The sequence below is a fragment of the Strix aluco genome, chromosome 8, assembly GCF_031877795.1.
Source record: "Strix aluco isolate bStrAlu1 chromosome 8, bStrAlu1.hap1, whole genome shotgun sequence".
NCBI classification, from domain to species: domain Eukaryota; kingdom Metazoa; phylum Chordata; class Aves; order Strigiformes; family Strigidae; genus Strix; species Strix aluco.
Genome location: NC_133938.1, coordinates 28,595,353 through 28,614,957, shown reverse-complemented (window position 1 = coordinate 28,614,957; position 19,605 = coordinate 28,595,353). Strand labels below are relative to the sequence as shown.

The following is a 19,605-nucleotide window of genomic DNA, read 5'->3' as shown; positions in this document are numbered from 1 at the left end:
ATGCCTGGGGATTGTACTGCTGCCAACTCTTGCACTGTGGGCTTTTATCAGACGATGATGCAGTCCGAATTGAAATGCAGGGGTTTGCAGTACACAGGAGCCTGTGCTGAATCAGCCGTTTAAAACAGGGGAAAAAAGATCCATAAGCCTTTCCAAAAAATCTGTGAGTCCCTTAGCAGTTACTGAAGTTGACAGAGGAATGCATTAGTGGTAAATGAATGAATCCAGAAGCAATAGCCACGGCTAGCATTTTCATAAGTGGCCATTGATATAAATCTTTAAATTTGTGCCTCAATTCTGGGAAAATTGGCTCCAGTTGGCCCAACTGTACAAGAAGCTGCATGTTTTTCTGCTTCTGCAAACAGCAGCTGAAGTCTGCAGGCTGTCTTCCCAAATCCAGCTGGCCACACTGAAACATGCCTGTAAGCCTGCCCTGTGGCTGTCCAGGCTGAGACTGACCCTTGAGAAAATGATGCTCCCTTGACAGTTTCTGTGGCCTGAGAAGGTAACGGTTCAGACAATACCCAGGCTGTGGACCAGGGAGAAGAGCTGTCCGATGCGTGAGAGGGCTAAGGCATGGTATGCACGTGGGAAACCCATCCCTCTCTTCCTTATTGTGGATGCTTAGGGCTGTCATGCTTCAGTGTACACGGAAATAAGATTGTTGTGTTTAGGAGCATGTGCATGTTCACGTAGCGACAGCAAAAAGTGCCAGGTTTGTTCTCAGTGTTTGTGCTTGTTGTTTCTTCTCTCTTTCTCTCCAGTCGAAGACCACCCCCTTCACCTACTCGGCCCACTGTAATTCGTCCATTAGATTCATCCCTGTTAGACTAAAAGAAGTTTCTGGCATGTCATTCATTGTTAACCAAATATGTGGAAACAAATTGCTTGATAACTGTTGCAATAACCAATGTATAGTCGCATGTATGGACATCTATAGGCAAGTAACCAATTTTACTGATATACTCTCTGTCCATTCTGCATTGTTTATGAAGTCTTAAATGTTTTGGGAAGGTCTGTGCTGCCTTGACTTTTCCTTTTGCAATAGCTGATGTTAGCTAACTTACTGACACATATCTTCACCCAGGAAACTGTACTCACAGTCCTGTACAGCAAATGGAGGGCTTGACTTTGTCTGTGTTTGTGCACGTGTTGATTTGATCCGCTTCTTTTTTTCCTCTTATCTGAAACGAATCTTGCTTTTATTTGTACCTTTCAGGTTTTCTATTGTTTGGAATTACACAGTTATGCCAATTTTCTCTTTTAATGGTCAAACTGGGCAAAGAAAAGCAATGTGGTTTCTTACCAAGCTCTTCTGAAGGCCCTGCACTTCCATGTCTCTCTTGCAAGAAGCTTGCTGGATGGCTGCTTCTCCTATAATTTCTCTTTATCTGAAATCTAGTTTTTAAGGAATGTTGTTAAACAAGAAGGGTGTGTATGGGACAACGTGTGTTTTACTTTATTTCCACGTTGGCAGTTGACATGCGAAGCTGGTTGAGTGGTTGGTAAGGAGCAGGCTGTGGTGCCCCAGCTTGCAGGGCTCAGTGGGGAGCCGTCTCACCCTGCAGCAAGGATGTGAAAGGGTGGTTTGAAGAGCCATTACATGACAGAGCAGTGTGTGCCAGCTCACTTTGTCCTCTACTACTTACTCACATTCATACTCCCACTGAACTCGTAAGAAGCCTTGGGGGTGTGTGAGTGCATGTAATATGTACTGCGCAGCAGGATCCAGAGAACTGAGTGTTGCTTTTGGTCGTTTTGTGAAACAGAAGGAGATATAGATACAGATATATGCACAGCTGTAAATGGGCTACTGCTCCTCTGCCCACTGTGTGAGCCAGTTCACAGAGCTATGGTCTAAATTTGTGTCTGAGCTTTCCAAGAGTCCAGTTTGGATTTGAGATATTTGCTCACGCCAGTCGATAAAGTTCCACTATGCTCCCTATGTAAAGATTTTCTCTTTGCATCACTTGAAGTCCTGCACACCTTGGATTAGGGTTGCTTTATCCAACTAGGTACTGAGAAGTGCTCAGCTGTGCATCCTGGCAATGGATTATTTTAGCAGATGTTCACTTGCAGAGGTCCTCTCTGCCTGTTGTCTTGCATGTTATATATTAATGCGTTATAAAAACCTTTTGTCTTAACTGCATTACTTCACTTGAAACACTTAGGGTCAGTGTCACCCTTACAGCTTAAAACTTACTGAATTAACGGAATTAAACTGGAGATGAATTTGGCCTTGTTTCTTAAAAAAATATTAATTGCTGTTATTACAATTATGGTTACAGATCCCTAGGCAAAGCAATTGGTGGTTTCAAAGGCCCACAGTATAATTAGTCTAATAAATTTATTTATTGAGACTGCATGGAGGGCCTCAGTATGCTGTAGCCCCATGGTTAGCAAGAATCCAATCAAAGAGCCACAACAAATGGGGATTTAGCCTAGTAAGTATTCCCAGACTGCTGATTAGTTGTGCTCACCACTGAAGCAAATCATGTTTCAGCTTGCACAAGAGAGACGAGCTTGGGAAAGCATCATGATTTGTATGTTAGCTTAACTTTAATTTCCTGTCAACCTCATACTCGTGACACACGCCTGGGGAGTCTAGAGGTCAACATCTGAAGCACAGTGAAGATGGAGTTTGTCAGAGCACTGGCATCTTGGTGATCTCAGAGGACTGCTTAAGCGGCCGGTGTTTGTTTGAAGAACAGGCCAAGATCTCCAACACCAAGTGCACAGAATCAGCTTTCAAGGAAAAAAAAGGTTGCAAACCCAACTATTGATTTTTACTCCAAAAAAAGAAAACATATTTTGGTTATTTTTCTTGTGTTCAAGACAGTTTTCCACTGTGTAGCACACTCTGCTGTACCATGCAATGCATCTCTTAGATGTATTTTTTATAAGTAGTTGTGGTAGTCCATGCTGTTGCCGAGCCAGCAAACCTGTATATAGTTTATCAGAACTCTCTGTTACTGACTGACAGCTGCCTGCTGATGGAAAGCCAGGCTTAGCGCCTCAGCCACAGAAAGTCACTTTAACCCCAAATTTTGATATTCATTCAGTGGTATTGCAAGGCCATGGTCTGGGTTTATCCCATCATACCCCAAGCACTCGACATAGTTGTCCAAGGTCCCCTTTGTTCAGTGGAACTAGGCAGCACCTCCAGAAGGTGATTCAGACTGGTGTGGCTGCATGGGAGACAAGGGTGGCAATGCCGGTGAGTTAGGAGCCTCAATTAGATGACATAGATCCTGGCCTAAAAACATGTTTTTAAATCCTCTGCGCTTGAGACTCCTTAATTTACTGTAATGACTGTTTCTGTCAAGCATAAGGAAGTAGGTAACAATTCAGCACTGTCTTTAACTCGGCCCCCCAAGAAATTGTATTTCTCATCAGTAATCCTGAATTGTAAATAAACCCCTCAAGGATGGATTTATCCAAAATAGGAGGAGGAAGAGGCAGCGAGGCACCTGTGGCACCACTGTCAGCGCTGTCTGTTTCTGCACTCAGTGTTGAGGTGGTGGGACACAGCTGCACAGTCCTCCCTCCGCTTCCTCATTCACATCACGTCTAAATCTGGTCCTGTGCCCTAAATGCAACACTTTTAGTTGTGCAGGTTAATAATTAACCTTGAGCACAGATCCAGAGTTTGATGATTTTACATCTATATTCTTGCACATACGCTTTTCAGAATAAACTGCATAGAACTGTTGTTTCTAGGAAAAACGTTTAGTGCTTCCCAAGAAATCTCCACATCCAATTGAGTAAGTACTGTCCTCCAACCTTGGCCTGTCTTCTCCTGCCGTACAGTGCCTGGAATGGGTTGGTTTGTCCCACTCGCTCCTGATGCTCGTGTCTCTCCCATCCCTTGGTCTCAGAGGAGCAGCCTTGGCAGCAACTCACTCCATGCCTGAAGGAGAGCAGGATGGGCACCCCGTGGGTCTGCTAAAGGGACTGGCCCCCTCAGACTGGCCACTGCCACCTCTGCAGACACCCTTAGACAGGGTGAGCTAAGCCTCAACTCCCATGTCTGAGAAGAATGGGTTGCTCTCTCTTTCTTTGATTTCCTTTGGCAAAGCCCAGAAAATTGCCAGGGAGTAGTGGAGACTCCCATTAAGCAACAGCAGGGTTTCTGATCTTATGTGAGGTGGTAGCGAGGTTTCAGGAGGGTGCTCATCTAGCATTGCATTTAGGCTAAACCTGAGTCTCTGCCTAGAGAACATGTTCCATCTCACCTCATCATGGCTGACCAACAGCTGAAGAGCTTGTGCATGCCATAAATAGCTCTCGGCCTTTAATCTCAAGGGATCTTGTGTTAGGATTAAAAAGATTGTATGCTCAATGAAAAGGCTTATGTACATAGTTAATGTGTGTTTATTTTACTGCTGATCTCGTTGCACTTTCTGAGTAAGCCTCATAAAAGTAGATTATTTATTATATTAAAGGAGGTACAGTATAAGTTATGGCATCTCGTGTTAAAGCATAACATAGAAAATATTAGACTCTCTATTGCAGACAGCTACACTAAACAACGTGTATACGGCATATTGAGATTACTAGCTAGTTCTGTCTTTCTGTCTTAAAATAGTCCAAACGTCCTGAATTGAAAGCAGACCTATTTTGCACCTGTGACACTGGGGAGGCATCCAACCTCTTGGTGTGCTTATGGCACAGTTCCTCCCGCTGTGGCATTGATCCTCCTCCCCAGGCTCTAGCAGAACAGCTCTCTTGTGTAAATGAATGTTACTCTGCCTGTCTTTCCTCTTGCTTTGTCTGCAGGCGAGCTGATACCGATGGCTCCTCCCGTCCAGACAGTCCTCCACTCTTGCTTGATATATGATTTGTCCCATCTTGCCAGCCGTTTGCTTTACTGCCTGTCTCTTTACTTTTCCAGGATGGTGTAAACGACTTCTTTTTGTAAGAAGAAAACGCTTAATTTCTTTCTGAATTTTGCTCTGTATGTTAATGCCCTACTTCATATGAGCCAAAACATCTGCCTTTGGTTTCATAATCTGTAAATGGTTCCTGGTATTGACCTTTGAGCACAGCGAGTCAATTCCCGAAACCATGGTCGTTACTGAGCATCACGTACACTTGCTGTAAAAATGTTATGCTGCATTTCTGAACCTGAAATAAACTGTAACTCTTGATGGGCTTTTATTATCACTTTCTGGATGTGCATGAGTGGTCTTCTGTCTCTCACACCATCATCTCGGCATGCCGCACTCCGCCTCTGTTGGGACTGCAGTGAGGATTTATCGGGGATGTGTGTCGCACTGAGATCACTGGAGATGTCATTAAAAGGGGAGATGGGGGAGTTGTAACCCATGGGAAGCATTCAGCTTCCCTGCAAGGGGCTTGGAGGGCTGCAGGGATGGTTTGTTGGGAAATGGATGAATGCTTTTCAAGCAGTACCTGGTATTCATTTCATTGCTGGGGAAAGTGTGTTTTGGGGAGATTCAGAGCTGAGCAGGCGGCCAGACTGTCTTCCAGAGCAGGAGCTGGAGTGAAAATGTGCACGTGTATGCGTTATGTCTGGAAGGCATTTCCCCCTAAAATGGTTGTGTATGAATGTGCGTATGTCTTCATTACTCAATTCCTCCTTCAGATCAGCATGAGCCAAGTAACTGGAATCGGTGCTTGGAGGAGATGGTCTGTATGGCACAAGAAGCACAACAGCTTCCTACCGGAGAGGACGCTTCTCACTGAGCGCAACAGTCACTACATTGGTCCTTAGGTTTTGGGAAAGGGAGGAGCAAAAGGTGGGATGAGCAAAGTAGCAATGTCCCTGTCGTATTCACTTGCTTACTTTAACATTTGGAGATTTTTTTTTTTTAATAGTCTTTAATGGCTATGCCTGAGGCAGTCTGTGCGCTCCCCCTCCGTGAGCAGCAGTGTCACACGTGTCCCATGTGGCTGGAGTACATTACATACCCCTGTGTGAGCGTGGTTCCTGGCATGCTGGTCAGCGACACGTCAGTGCTCTGTGCTGGGTAACAGGAGGAGCATCTGCTCTTCTCTCACCACTGCACTGGGCCATCAACTGCTAGGGTTGGCAGTAGACTCATTGCACTGCCATCACCCACGTTTTTAACCTTCCCAGCAGTGTCCACTCCAGATACCCCAGCCCAGCCCATAGGCCATCTTGTTTGATCATTCTCGATTTCATCAGAATCCCACTTAAAAAAGGTCTACTCCAGGAACAGTGTTTGCAGCAGATAGTGGTGCAAATTTTAAGGTTGGTGGGGAAAAGCTCTTCCAGAGGATATTATTTGCTGCAAGAAAATTAGAAAGCCTGTGACCAGCAACCTCCATGCTTGTGATGTGACTGTCCTAGTTCTCTGGCGCCAGCAAGTCAGATGGGAAGCGGTGAGGATGAAAGCTGAGGCTGTGCTGATAGCCAGCTGATTCTAATCTTGCTCTTGCTCTTTTCCTTAATGTGCATGTTCTGTGCCTTTTTCTCTTAACCCATTTTATTAAGATAATTTTGTATATGAGTCATTTTATTGTATCTTGACCTTTTGGGTTAGATCTTCCACCCTTCCCCATGAATTTTGGGTTATTTTTTGTCTTTTTCCTAGGCGACCTCCACCAGCTGTTCCAGGAAGATCGTCCTAACGCATTTTTGTTACATGCAATCTGTCTTTTTTTTTTGGTTCAAAATTATCTTTAATTTGCACTAGCCTATTTGTAAATGAAAGATTTTATTTTCAGATGTCAGTGATAAGCCTGGATATAAAGAAAATAAAAATTCTGACTACAAAGCAAAGGTGTGCTGGTTTTCTACTGAAGGGTCTACCCACTCCTTCTCAAATGGAGCCATTCACACCCCATGGAAGAAATTGCCTTGGCTCTGTACTCTCCAAGGTGGTGGAGGGAGGGACATTCTGCTGGGATTCCACCACAGCTTCTGAATGCATTAACCACCAGGATTACTCTGTATGAATGGCTTTGGCTTAGCATTAGCAGGAAGAATAGCCAGCTGCTTTAACAATAGAAGAGTCCTAAAACACGTCTAACGCTCCAGTGGCAGGACCTGTCTGAGTGGAAAGTCAAAGGGGAAGATTGCAGCAGTCTCTAGACTGATGAATCTGCACAATTATAAATAAATCACAGCTGCTCTGACCATTTTTTTTTCAAGCTAAACCTCTGAATTCCTTGCAAGCCGACCTCACAGGAACATCTGAACTCAAATAGCTGTAAGTAGCTACCTCTGGGATTCCAAATGTCCCTATGGGAAAGAGAAAATCTGGGATTTAACATTTAGATGTGCTTATTTTTGGTGCCAGAGAAGTATATGAAGAGTAAGCCTAAAAAAAGGGAAAACTTTCGGCTTTTATTGACTTTTTTCTCTTATGAAAATGAAGAAGGGATATCTCACAAACCATGCAGATAAATCAGAAGGCACTGCACAGATATGAAGTGGAAGCACAACACAGCATCAGAACTTCAGGAGCACAAACAAGACATTTCTCTGTAGTAGGAGGTTCATGGTGAGAGGGAGCTGCAGTGGTGCTGCTCAGGGGACGGGGGCAGGAGCGTGGAGGAGGTCAGTATCGTGTGTGTAGAAGGAGCCTGACAACACACAGGCTGTGCTTGGTTTCAAGGCAGGTCTGACAAAACTTTGCTGAATTTGGGCAATTCCTCTTGTTCCAGGTAATTTAGGTCCCTGCTGACCTCTCGTATATCCAGGGAGCTGCTGAACCACCTGCATGTGCTGGTAAATGCCAGACACTGAGTTTGCTCAAATTATAAGGGAGTGCAAGCCCAGAGAGCTGTAGACTTAGATTTTTCTTCCCACTTCTTAGACTTTGTTTTTTGGTAGAGTGCAACAGAAGAAACAGCAATGGTATTAGCAAACAGGGGAAAAAACCCAGTTCTTAGGAGAGGGAGATAAATAGTCATTCCTACTAGACATTGAACTGCATGTGCTGAACTAGGAATTGCTGGAGCTGGAAAGAGCACACTGATGGGCAAGGTGCTTCCCAGCACCCTGGGAAAAGGGAGAAATGGAGGCTGTTAACAGTCCTGTGAACACAGCTGTCCCAAGAGTAGGGGATGAGGAGGGGAGCTCAGATTACTGTATCTTCTTTCATCTGTGGAACTCATTGTTGTCAGGTACTGAGGCAAAAATCCTCAGCAGTGTTCAGGAATTGTGTATTTTCAGGACTACTACAGAAGCGATGGTATTTGTACCCAGTGATCTCTTGAGGAGGTTCTGGCCATGCTTCACCTCTCAGGTAAGAGGGAATGGGAACATGCTGAATTTCACAAGCTGCTTTTTTCAAGGTTGTTCAAAATCTGTCCTGCACTGGGGGAAGCTGTGACTGCATTCCCTCTGGGGGACAGCATGGTACCAACAGATGAACCAACAACAAATAAAAGGTGGCTGATATTTTAGTTGTATGACCTTACCTACAGCACCCCAACCAGGAGCTGCTGCTGTCCTCCTAGCTGCCCCCTGACCTCCATGCATGAGGCTGTAAGGCGCAAACTTTTTTTTTGGGGCATTTTATGGTGTTAAACCTTTCACAGAAATCCTTGCCGCCTTCTGAAGTATTTGTCGAAAAATTGTTGGAAATAAGACTCCAAACTTCACAGTTCTCTGGCAGGTATTCCTAAAACCTCCTAAGTAGAAAGACAAAGGTATTGGTGTGCTGGCAAACCTTGGCCTGTTCTTTAGCATCAAATAACAGGATGACTTGTTGAAGAAGCTGCTTAACCTTGTCTGTGCTATTTCCACCCTGCAGTGGTATACATTCTGTGGCTAGGTGGAGAAGGCTAAGGGTGCTGCACCAGCTGGTGGCATTATGTGTCCTAAGCTGCTTTTCACTGGGTGGGTTAGGACCAAAATCCTATTTTGCTTTCCTGATCATTCATGTTGTTGCTATCACCTCTCACATCACAAAGCTGAGAAAAGCTTAGTGATTACTGTGGGAATTGAAGAGATAGAAAGATCTTGCCTTCAAAGACTGAAGCTTTACTCTTTCCAGGCTTCCCAGATCCAGTCTCCCACGTGAGGAGGGACACAGGCCCCTGACAGCACGGTGTGGGTGGCTGACGCTTGCCTTTCCCTGCTGCAGAGGCTGGAGATGGAGATTCCAGACGGCACGTGTCAGTGGCTCCCCCAGGATCAAGGCTTATCCCCAGCCAGTTTACAATTACTCACATTTGGCCAGCTTCAAATCAAAAGAAAATGTCCCATTGAAGTACTGGATCTCAGTGGACTTGGAAACTTAAGAGAAAGCAACTGCACTTCCTTATAATGCAAAATAACATTTAACTCTTTAGAGCTGGTTGATGATGATTTGGTTGCCTACAAACTGACCTCTTTCTTTGGTCTCAGCATGTGCTTCATCTGAGAAGCCGCAGACCGGTACGCTCAGGTAGCGAATGCTCAAAGGGCATTCAGCTTTACTGCTGAGGTGGACGTAGAGTTATGGCAAAGTTTTGGTCTGTAGAGGATATTCTGACCTCAGGCATGAGGACAAACTCATAATGGCCATTTATTTAGCATCTTAAATAATTTCAGCAGCATTGCAGAGCATGTGTCCTCAGGAGAAGGTCAGAGAACTCCTAGGGAAACTCTGCCTGGCTTTTGTGTCTCCTCTCCTCTCCCTGGCTCTCACTTGCATTTTTCCTTCCTTCCCTTTGTGCATCCAGGTTGTGGACAGGACTTTATATTTTCATCTCCCAGGTTAGGGAGAGCAGGGTATCTGCGGGCAAGCTAAGCAGAGGGCTAAGCCTTTCCCCAGGGGATCTCTGGGCAAGGACTGAGGCTAAGGAGGAGGTGAAGGGAAGGAACAGAGAGGCCTGGGGCTGTGGGCTGGGATGCAGCTGCCTGCGGCGGGCTGGACGGGACACATCCTGCATCCTGCCCAGAGCTGGGTGGACAAGGCCTGCTGCAACAGTTGGAGCCCAGGGATCTGCACAGGTGATCCACTGGGTTCCAGCTGTGGCTGAGGTGACAGTCTGTGTCTGTCTCCACCTGGAATGTCTGGGTAGTTGATGTTTGCACTTTTCCTAACCCAGAGCTGGTTTTGAGAGTCTGAATTTGGGAAGAGTATTTTTTGGGAAATCTTTCTCCTTGGGGGAATGGGTGCAGCAGAAGCTCTGCTTTCTTGTAGCCTCTACCATGACAGATATTAACACCAGGCGCCAGGCAAGCTAGATTTGATTTACTTTTGATTTACACTGAAGCCTTGCCGTCCTGATGGACTCTGTGAATTGGCTTTGGATGGCAGTGTTACAATGGCATTAGCCCAGCGCAAGATGGGACACCCTGGTTGCTGAGCAGCCTTCTGGGAAACCTCTCTGTGAAAAAACAGTCTTCTTTCTGAAGAACCAAAAAATATCATCTTGACTGCGAGCATCTGGCTACGCTGTGTTCCCTGTGAGACTGGAGCCCGGGCTCTAAACTTTCGCAGGTTTTAATTAAAACCAAAATGACATGTCGTCATCATGACGAAAACAGCAACATTTAACACTTGGCAAGAGCTGTGACAAAGCACTGGAGGTGTTGGGGACTCCACTGGGGGTTGCTCATTTCTGAGAATGCCCAAGGAGTGCACGGCAAGCGCCCGCTCGCTGGGGAGAGACCCGGACACTCAAAGGGATGGGGTAAATCAAGCAGAAGGTTGTACTTCTGCAGCGTTGGCTTTCATAAAACCCGGGTAGTGCCAAAAGCATCCCTGCGAGGTGGGGCCGGGGCAGGTGCGTGCATCCCTTCCCTCTCGCGGTGCCGGCTCCGGCAGGCTCAGCTCCCTGGGGTGCCCGGAGCGGGGCCAGGCTGTCGAGGGACATCCCAGGAGCGGGGAAAGGGAAGGTGCCGGGGAAGCCCTCCCGGCGCTCAGCCTGGCCTGGCCTGGCCTCCAGCGGGACTTGTTTGCCGGGAGCGCCCTCTGTTGCGGTGTGTGCGGTGCCGGACAGACGGCCGCTGGACAGATGGCCACCAGACAGGCCCTCGACAGGCCCCGCCGCGCTCCCAGCGAGCCGGGGACTGCGCCTGCAGGGGTCTGTGCTGAGCTCCATCCCTCTGGCTCGGGGTCTGGCCCTGCAGCGAGGCCAGATCCACCTCTGGGAGGGGGTTAGAGAGGGGAGGAAGGTTTCTTGCCCCCTCACCCCCACCTCTCCTAAAGGATTTGGGTGATGTGGTGCCTGGCAGTATCATGAGGCTATTCTGTCATCAGTGACCCATCCCAGGTGCCCTCGTGTTCAGCCCTGCTTGGTCCTGCAGCACGCACCACCCCACACCTCCATCCTGCCCACAGCGACCCTCACCCAGCCCCCTTCCCCTCCAGGCCACCCAGGGAAGTGCTGTCAGTCCCCATCACACACATCGAAGTCCCTGAGGCTGAGGACCTTCATGGGCATGTCATGGGGCCCATCAGAGCCAGATGTGTGTTTCCAGGTGGTGTTTCTGCTCAGGGGATGCTCACCCTCCTGCACCCCCCCGAACGCAGGTATGGGTCTGCACGGCCAGAGCATGCACTACCCCACTCGCCTGTGCCCCGAGCTGCTGCTCAGGCTGGCCATGTGTGGGGTTCAGCTCCTTCCTTTGCTAAAACCAAGCAGGTCAGGTCTGGAAATAGATGCTGAGGGTAACGCAAACGTGGTCCTCGTTGCTGTGCGAAAGGCTTTATTAGGCTGGTGCCCTCCCCCCAGGGCTGGCCCCCAGCAAGGACCTTTGCACGGCTCACAGCAGAAGGTCCCTTCTCCCCCTAGGCCCAGCCTACATGAGGAACCTGGAGAGGTCCTCCTTGATTTCAGCCTCGTCCCATGGCCCGTGGATGTTGTCCTTGAGCTGCTGAAGGCGGATGAGGCAGTAAGGGCAGAGGCAGGAGATGGCGAGCAGCAGCGAGGCGAAGAGCACAGCGCCCACGCTGGAGACCGTGGCCAGCCCCGCCAACGCTGCCAGCGCGAAGAGCACCGTCACCCCCACGTAGCATCGGGGTGTCTGGGCTTTCAGCTTCTTCTGCAGCATGGGCCAGAGGGCGAAGATCTGCATGGCGAAGGTGACCATGACGAAGGCGTGGAGGGAACGAGGCAGGCGGGAGGCCAGGCAGACTGAGGCAAAGATGGCCATGTTGAGGGACAGCGTGCTGGAGACGATGGCGGCGTTGGCACCGTAGTCAAAGAAGATGAGGTGACCAAGGAGCATGAGGGCCGACATGGCGTAGATGGTGTCCGTGCTGATGGACTCCGTCAGCGTCTTCAGCACCGGCGAGAAGCCGTAGGTGAAGGCGGCGAACACCAGGGTGCTCTTCAGGTCGGCCCACCGCGTCCGCCCGCTCTCCCGCCGCCCGGCCCCGCCGTCCACGGCGTCGAAGAGGACGTAGCCGAGCAGGGAGGAGACCAGGGCCGCCCCGAAAAGCCCCTGCGGGCTCAGCATCCCGGCGTCCATGTACCACCAGGTGACGACGAAGACGCAGACGCTGCAGAGCTGCTGCACCACCGCTCCCGACTGGAAGACGACGGCCCGGTACCGGTACCGGCGGGCGTGCACGTTTTTCCGCAGTTCCTCCAGGAACCGCTGGTCCACGTAGTTATCGGGGAAGGGCTGACGCTCGTACAGCACCTTCTGCCACCGCCGCCCGGGGACCGGCTCCATCCCCCCGGGCCGGGCCGGGGAGCGGGGGGGGTGCTCCGCCGCCGCCGCACACGCACCCGCGGTCCCGGCCCGGCCCCGCCGCCTCCGCCGGGCCCCGGTGGCGGCGCAAGGGACGCCGGGGCGCTCGGGGCTGCCACCTGCCGGCGGGAGGCCCCGGCAAACGGAGCCGTTTACCCTCCGGAACAGGTTCGAGCTGCGGGAGGGGCTCGGAGGGATGAGTTGGGGGCAGCAGAGCCGGGCACCGTCAGGCCTGCGAGGGCCCCCCCGCTGGGGTGACACACACACACACACACACACACACCCCTCCCTGCAAGCAGATGTTTCTTGCAGCCAGGTGTTTTGGGTTTTTTTGGGGGGGGTAGGGGTGTGTGTGTGAGGGGAGACCCCAGCGCCATGCCAGGGTCTGGCCACCCTGAGTGCCACAGCCCTTATCCTGCACACAGGCTGCTGCATGGAGGTGCTGCCGGGGCTGCCTCGCTTCTGGCTGTCCCCCCGCAAAACGGCAGGAGGTTCCCGCCACCCCGAGGGAAGGAGGGGTGCCCCTGCTGTGGGCTGGGCAGGCCCTGCCGTGGTCCCAGCAGCAGCTGTGCCCACACGCCGTGGCAAAGGGCCTCTCCCGGGGGACCCTCCAGCAGCCCCAACGCGCCCTCCTTGAGCGGCCATCAAGGAGGGCACAGCCGGGCGGTGGGATTTGGTCTCATCCTCTCTGTGCTTGGACAGCCCCGTCTGTGTCCGGCCTCGCTGCTCAGCGAGTGACCCCAGCTTGTGTTGCAAGCCCCACGCCCCAGCCCAGCCCAGCGAGGCACCTGCTTTTCTGGTCAAACCAGGCTCCAGCGTCGGGGAATGTGGTTGTGATGCTGTGAGCACAGGTTGCCTTTCCCCAGCAGCTCCTGGCTGCTTGCAGCCTGATCCTGCCCCGCTCCTCGAGCCTACTGGCACCCTCAAGAAGCAGAGCAGGAGGAGGAAAGGGAGAAACTGCAGCTGAGCAGGGGCTGAGAAGTGCAGCTCTACAGGGAGCCCCATCTCCTGCACTGTCCATCCCCTCACCAAAAGGACCGAGCTAGCGTGCAGCGAGGGAGCTGGGGAACAAAAATGGGCGAGGGGAGGTTTTGTAGAGGCAAGAGATGTTTTCCCTAACTGTGTGTTTGTTTGTGCTCAGGTCAGAGCCTTCCCAGCCCCGGAGAGGTGCTCACTGCCGAGGAGCTGCTTACTTTGGCCTCACCCGAGAGGCCTTAGCCTGGGGTAGAGCAGCCCTGAACACTGCCCTGTTTGTGCTTCGGGAAGGGGCGTTCATGGCCATCCTGTCATGGTGGGAGCTGGCAAAAGAGCTGATGGTTGTTTTCCCCCCACAGCCCTCACATGTTTCCCTTCGCACGGGCAGGAGCCAGCCAGCACCTACCACGAGGGACTCTCCAAGCAGACCCCACCTCATCCAGATACGTGCAGAGCAGCAGGTAACCCCCACGCTGCTGATGTGCCTTTGGGGGGGCCTTGGGCTGAGCCAGCCTGCAGTGACATCTAAAAAGTGCCAACCTCCCAGCCCCATATCATTGCACTTTTGCTGCCAGGCAGGAGCAGCTGCTCACCCTGTGCAGGTACCCCGTGCCAAGGGGCAAAGCTGGCAGCCTCCAAGCCAGGATGGAGCTGGACTCAGTTTTAGCTGCCCTACCTAAAAGCCCCCATCCCCACGCTTTGCACGGAGCCATACCAGTGCCTCCCTGCGCACAAGCTGGTGCCCAGAGGGACAAGGAGTGCTGCCAGCTCCTGCGATTGCTGGCATTGCCTTGAAGCCCAAGGGCCTGGGAACTTGAGATTTTGATCACAATGTCGTTCTCCCAAAGTCGCAGAGTAAAGCTGGAGCATGCAAGAGAAAAGCTCGGAGGGCAGCGTGCCCCTCCTGCTCCCCTGAGAAGTGCCGTGGCCACCGCGGTGGAAGGATGCCACTTCCCATGGGCACGGGCAGGGCAGCACTCCGCTCTCACTGCAAGTGTACGTAACCACGATGCTCTGGGGACCGGGAACTGTGGGCTGGGCTGGGCTGTGATGTGGCCTTGATGTGGTCAGGGCCTTCTGGAAACCCCAGTGGAGGGGGGAGCACAGAGGCAAGGGTGTGTCTTGTGCCCCTTGAAATCTCCTCTGCTGTGGGCCACCAAAGTCCCCCTCAGAGGCAGGGAGGGGTGGGAGACTGCTGCTGGTCAGTGACTCGCAGCATCCCTAAGCTGTGCCGGGCGATGCCAGCCACGGTGGCAGCAAAGCAAAGCCCCTCTGCACCCTTCGCAGTGAAGACCCAGTACCGAGACCCACAGGGCCTGGCACCCACTGGGTGCTTGGGAGACCCCACGGGCTCCAGCACAAAGCAGCTGCCACTGCTGCGCTGCCACTGCGTCCCCGCGGGAGGGGACAGTGTGTGCTCTGCCATGGCATGAACCTACAACCCACAGTCCAAAGGGCAGCTCAGCCCTGCTCGGGTGGCCCAGACTTTGGCTGCAGGGGAATGACTCACCTGCCTGTGCACAGTCCTAGCGGGACCCGCTGTAGGACCCGCCACGTCACTCTCCGTCCCTGCAGGTCAGAGGGGACGTGCGCCATGGAGTCACCCCTCAGCCCTCCCAGGGCTACGTGGCCACCAGGGCTGCCTTGGCAGGGACAAGCAGTAGCTAAGGTCAAGGATGCAAAAGCCCTTTGTGAGCATCTTAATTCCCACTCTGGAGTCCATGCCACGAGACCTCCCTCACCTCAAGATTAGGTGTCCCCGAGTGCCACTGGCCTCTGCAGAGGCTGTGACATGGCGAGTGCTTTGAGACTCTCTGCTGAAATGCAGGAATGAGGAGGTGGATGCCATGGCACTACAAACTCTGTATATGTTGAGGACCTGTTGGCTTAGCTGTCCCCTGCCCTTTGCAAAGGGACCCCACTGTGTCTGCTGGGCTCCAAATGTTTGAATATGCTGCTAAAGCTGTTTGGAAGGAAAGCTGGAAAAGGTGACAGGCTGGGACTGAAATAGCTGTGACTGATCTAGGCCTCCACTGGAGATATTTGAATATCAAAGTATCGAGGGCACTGCACCCCCCACTGCCGGCTCGGGGCTGCCTCCAGGTGTGCCTGCTTCTCCTCAGGGTGGGACTATCACTCCTGTCGCAGAGAAGTAGGCTTTGAAATAACTAAACAGCACACCCTGCTTAGGCTTTGAACTTGCCTGAGGCTGCTGCATGAGTGAGGGTGGATCCTGCACCTCTCCATGTCCCTCGGCTGGGGTTCTCCCCCTGCATCCTATCTGTGTCACCCTGCGGGGGACAGGGCTCCCCCAGCAGCAAGTCTGCAATGGCACCAGTGACTTTGCAGGCTGCCTCGCAGTGCGGGCTCCATCCTTCTTGTGGTCCCTCTGCAGCCAGCAGTGCCTGCAAGGGTTGTGCTGTATGTCCCGGGCTGTGGCAGCGGAGCTGGGTCCATCCGTGGGCCTGGGGTAGCAGGACAGATGGACCCAGCGAGTGCAGCTATGGATGCTCAGGCTTAATTTCTCTGCCAAGCAACTCCCCAGCCTTCCCCTTTGACCCTGGAGTGAAACCCTCCCTCCGCAGGAATGTTTTTCAGGGGGAGGTTGGCGCAGCTCCAGCTGCTGAATTTTTCCATGCCCAGAAACTGTCTCCTGCCTTAAATGGCCCCGTAACATGGGCTGCATCTGTTCTCCTGCAATCACCTATTTAAGGATTTTTTGGATTCAGTTCCCAGCACGGAGTGGGACACCAGCCCAGTGCCTCGCAGCTGGGCTGAGCCCCGTGGGGGGATGCTGGGGCACGTGGGGCTGGTTGCCCTGGAGTCCCCTGCAGCGGTGTGCCCAGGCACAGGGGAGTCCGGTGCTGCTCCAGCTCTGCCAAACATCTCCCTTCCCTGTGTGCAGGTCAGATTTCCTAGATCCAGGTCTGCATCCTGGTCCCAGGGGGATCTGGGCCACTGGCAGCACGTGAGCCAGCAGCGGCATCCCCTGCGCAGATGCCCTTGCCGTGGGCAGCCCATGCTGCCAAGGGATGCTCCTGGGCCCCCGCAGGCACAGCTCCTGCCACAGCCTCACTGGCCAGACCCAGCTGGAGCTGCTCAGAACCCCGAGCCCTCCTGCTCTCCACAGAATCTTCCACCACCCAGGAAGCCTCCCTGAAAGCTCAGGTGAGGAATGCTCTGTCCCATACAGGCTCAGCAGAGGCCTCACTGGCCCTGGCCATGTGCCACAGTGCAGCCAGGGCAGGGAGCATGCCACGATCCCCACAGGTCTCCATCCTGAGGCCGGACAGTGTGGGAGCACCAGGAGCTCCTGGTGGGGATCTTACCAGTTTTGGGTGTCAAAGTTCCCTGTCCCAGGCAGGTCACTTCCAGAGCATGACCTACCCTATGGAGAGGAGCCTGCCCCAGGGCACAAGGCAGGACCTTGCTGTAGACCCCATAGAGGCATTCCTGGGTGAACAGCCCCTGCCCAGGACAGAGAGGACTTAAATGGTGGTGAGTTGTTGTTTTCCCTCGTGGCAGCATCCTAGGGGCATGGGGGACAGGCTGGGCAAGACATGGGGGCTTGCAGGGGAGAACAAGGGTGGTGGGAAGGGAGGCAGAGCAGCCAGGGGGAAACTAGTCCCCTCCCAAGCTGAGATGAGGAGGTACCGAGGAAATTGGGATCGGGTGTGAGGAGTACAGGCTGGACCGGCATCTGTCAGGGCAAGGTTTGGGATTTGCTGAGTGTGTTGCAGAGGAAGAAGGATGGGAAAGCTGCTGTGGAGTTGGGTTGAGGAGCTGGGTTAGGAGAGATATGATGTGGAAAGGCACACACTTGCAGGGATGCAACCTCTGGAAGTCACAGCCTCTGGGGCCACTGCGAAACTGAGCTCCCTCGGTCCTGGCATTCCCCAGCGATCAGCACGGATTGGTGAAGCCCCATGGCAAAACACCCTCCCCACCACCCCTGCTGAGCTCCAGGGAGAGGGACAAGCTGGCCTGGCTGGGGTCCTGGCCAGCTCCAGGGCAGTGGGTCCGTAGGGTCCTGTTTTGTAGGGGAACGCCATGAAGGTCAAGCTGTCACCTAGTCAAGATGTTTTTGGGTTTTAATCTGCTTTAAAAAAAAAATCCCTAGGGAACTGCAGCCAAAAATGACGTCAGTGATGTGCTCTGCCAGCTGCAGAGTGCTCCAAGGTGGGACAAGTCCCAAGTTCAGCTGCCCAGGTAAGCTCAGCTCAACCTTCAGCCATACGTGGCACATCCCTAACACACAGACACAGGGAGGAAACCAGACCCTGGGGGCAAAAACCAAAGTCTGCCTGTGGGACCTGAGCATGGATTGTCATGGAAGCTGGAAGGTGAAAAATGCCTGAGATTTAGGAGTGAGGAGGGTCTTAGGGTTCACACGGGTGCCCCCAAGACCCAGCAGAGCAGGGCTGGGGCTCCGGAACAAAGCTTTGCCAAGTGGTTTCTGACTCTGTTCCCCTTTGTTTAGCCCCAAATTTGAAGCATGGGGATGGGATGTGAAGTGCTGACCCATCTCTGCCACAATAGGTGGAAAGGCATCAAGAGCTGCAGGTGGCAAAACACTGAGAAATCCAACTCCCTGGAGGGCAAAAGCAATGTACCATTGGGAAGAGCTGGTACCCAGGGTGGTGGTTGCTGGAGCCATGTGCCAGCTCTCCAGTGCCAGCTTTCCATCACCCTGAGCCTCGTCCGGCAGCCACTTCCCTCCCCTTGCAGCTCTGGGATGCAGCACGAGAGGTACGAAGGGACCCAGTGTTTCATAACGAGGTTTTTACCATCTGCCCAGGGGATATGTTTGTTCTGTAGCTGTGCAGGTGCAAAGCAAGCCAGAAATGGACAGAGACGGGGACAGGGAATGAAACAGCACATGCAAATGGGCCAGTTGGGGAAAAATTCGGCACGTACAGATTGAAAGAGGTTGTAAATCAGCACTTCAGCTTGGTGCACTGTGAAAGGCTCCTCCTCTGTGCTCACCTTCCCACTTGACTAGTAAAGAAGCATGGCCTCAGCCTGGAAACAGCCATTTCAGAGGAGATATGCACCCCAGGAGCCCTTCCTGACCTCTTCCTGTGAACATCTACCTGGAGCCTCTAAGCAGGAGCCTGCGTGCTTGGGAAGAGCGGTTCGATGTCAGGGCTGAGGTGTGTTTTACACATGCAGTGCTTCTCCCTGCAATATGAGCTCGTCCTACCCCAAAATACAGGGAAGAGGGTCCCCTGGGCCTGGCCCTGCAGGACATGTATGTTCCCCTGTAAGCAAGTGGGTCCCAGAGGAGTGACACTCCCTGCTACCAGCCACCCCCTCACCCACCTCCCTATTTTTAAATATCTGCCGGAGAGGGGACAGAGCTGGGGGGGGGGGGGCGGAATTTAGTTTATTTTAGTACTCGGCAAAAGGGGAAGGGAAGCAGCTGAGCCCATGGCATTCCCTGTGTGTTCCCAGCCAGCCCTTCTCATCTCTCACCCCCACCACTCTCATCTGACGGAGGTGCTGCTGCTCCTGCGCAGGCTCTGCCACCCTCCTGGCACGCTCCCAGCACTGCTGTCACAGGGCCCTGACCCCCCCCTCCCAGCCTTGGGAGGTTTGGTTTTGCATTGAGAAAGCCACGGATGTGCCGTCCTGCCAGATCACGCGCCTGCGACATTGCCCACTTTGGCCTCAATTTGCATGGGGCCATGGAGGAAACCCAGCACCGTGTTGCACTGGGTGCTTTCCCAGCCCTTTCACTTGCCCTCAGTGTTTATGGGCAACTTCAGCCCACGCTGTCCTCCCCGAAATAAAGCCCCAAAAAGCATTACACCTCCATCACCAAGTTTTGCTGTTTCTTGGTTTCTGTAGCAATATTTGCTTTTTCTTTTCCCAGGGGGCTCAGCTGGCAGCTACCAGGAAACACCAGGGGAACAGCAGGTGCCTGCCACAGTGGTTCACCCTGCTGAAAGCCCCAGGTCCCAAACCACATTTCCATCATGCGACCAAGAGGTGTCTCAGGT

General features: G+C 52.6%; 2 protein-coding genes across 7 annotated transcripts in view; one reads left to right on the top strand and one right to left on the bottom strand.

Annotated features, from left to right (window-relative positions):
- The window catches only part of DNM3 (dynamin 3), a 187,351-nt gene extending 180,582 nt beyond the window's left edge, over window positions 1–6,769 (top strand). For 4 of the 6 annotated variants that reach the window (XM_074832868.1, XM_074832866.1, XM_074832865.1 and 1 more), the window contains one exon: window positions 765–5,166. In XM_074832868.1, the coding sequence (XP_074688969.1) occupies window positions 765–834 (70 nt within the window). In that variant the 3' untranslated portion in view covers window positions 835–5,166. Of the gene's footprint in view, window positions 1–764; window positions 5,167–6,581 lie in introns of those variants that run through there. The other 2 variants (XM_074832867.1, XM_074832864.1) reach the window with 2 other exon arrangements.
- A 4,852-nt stretch (window positions 6,770–11,621) lies between these two features.
- PIGC (phosphatidylinositol glycan anchor biosynthesis class C) lies at window positions 11,622–12,700 on the bottom strand. Its single transcript, XM_074831673.1, has one exon. It carries the CDS (start codon window positions 12,608–12,610, stop codon window positions 11,732–11,734), a length of 879 nt encoding a protein of 292 aa, XP_074687774.1. The 5' UTR covers window positions 12,611–12,700; the 3' UTR covers window positions 11,622–11,731.
- Window positions 12,701–19,605: the final 6,905 nt, after the last annotated feature.

Coding starts and splice junctions, on each gene's coding strand:
- PIGC (XM_074831673.1), bottom strand. CDS start 12,610: ATGGAGCCGGTCCCCGGGCGGCGGTGGCAGAAGGTGCTGTACGAGCGT.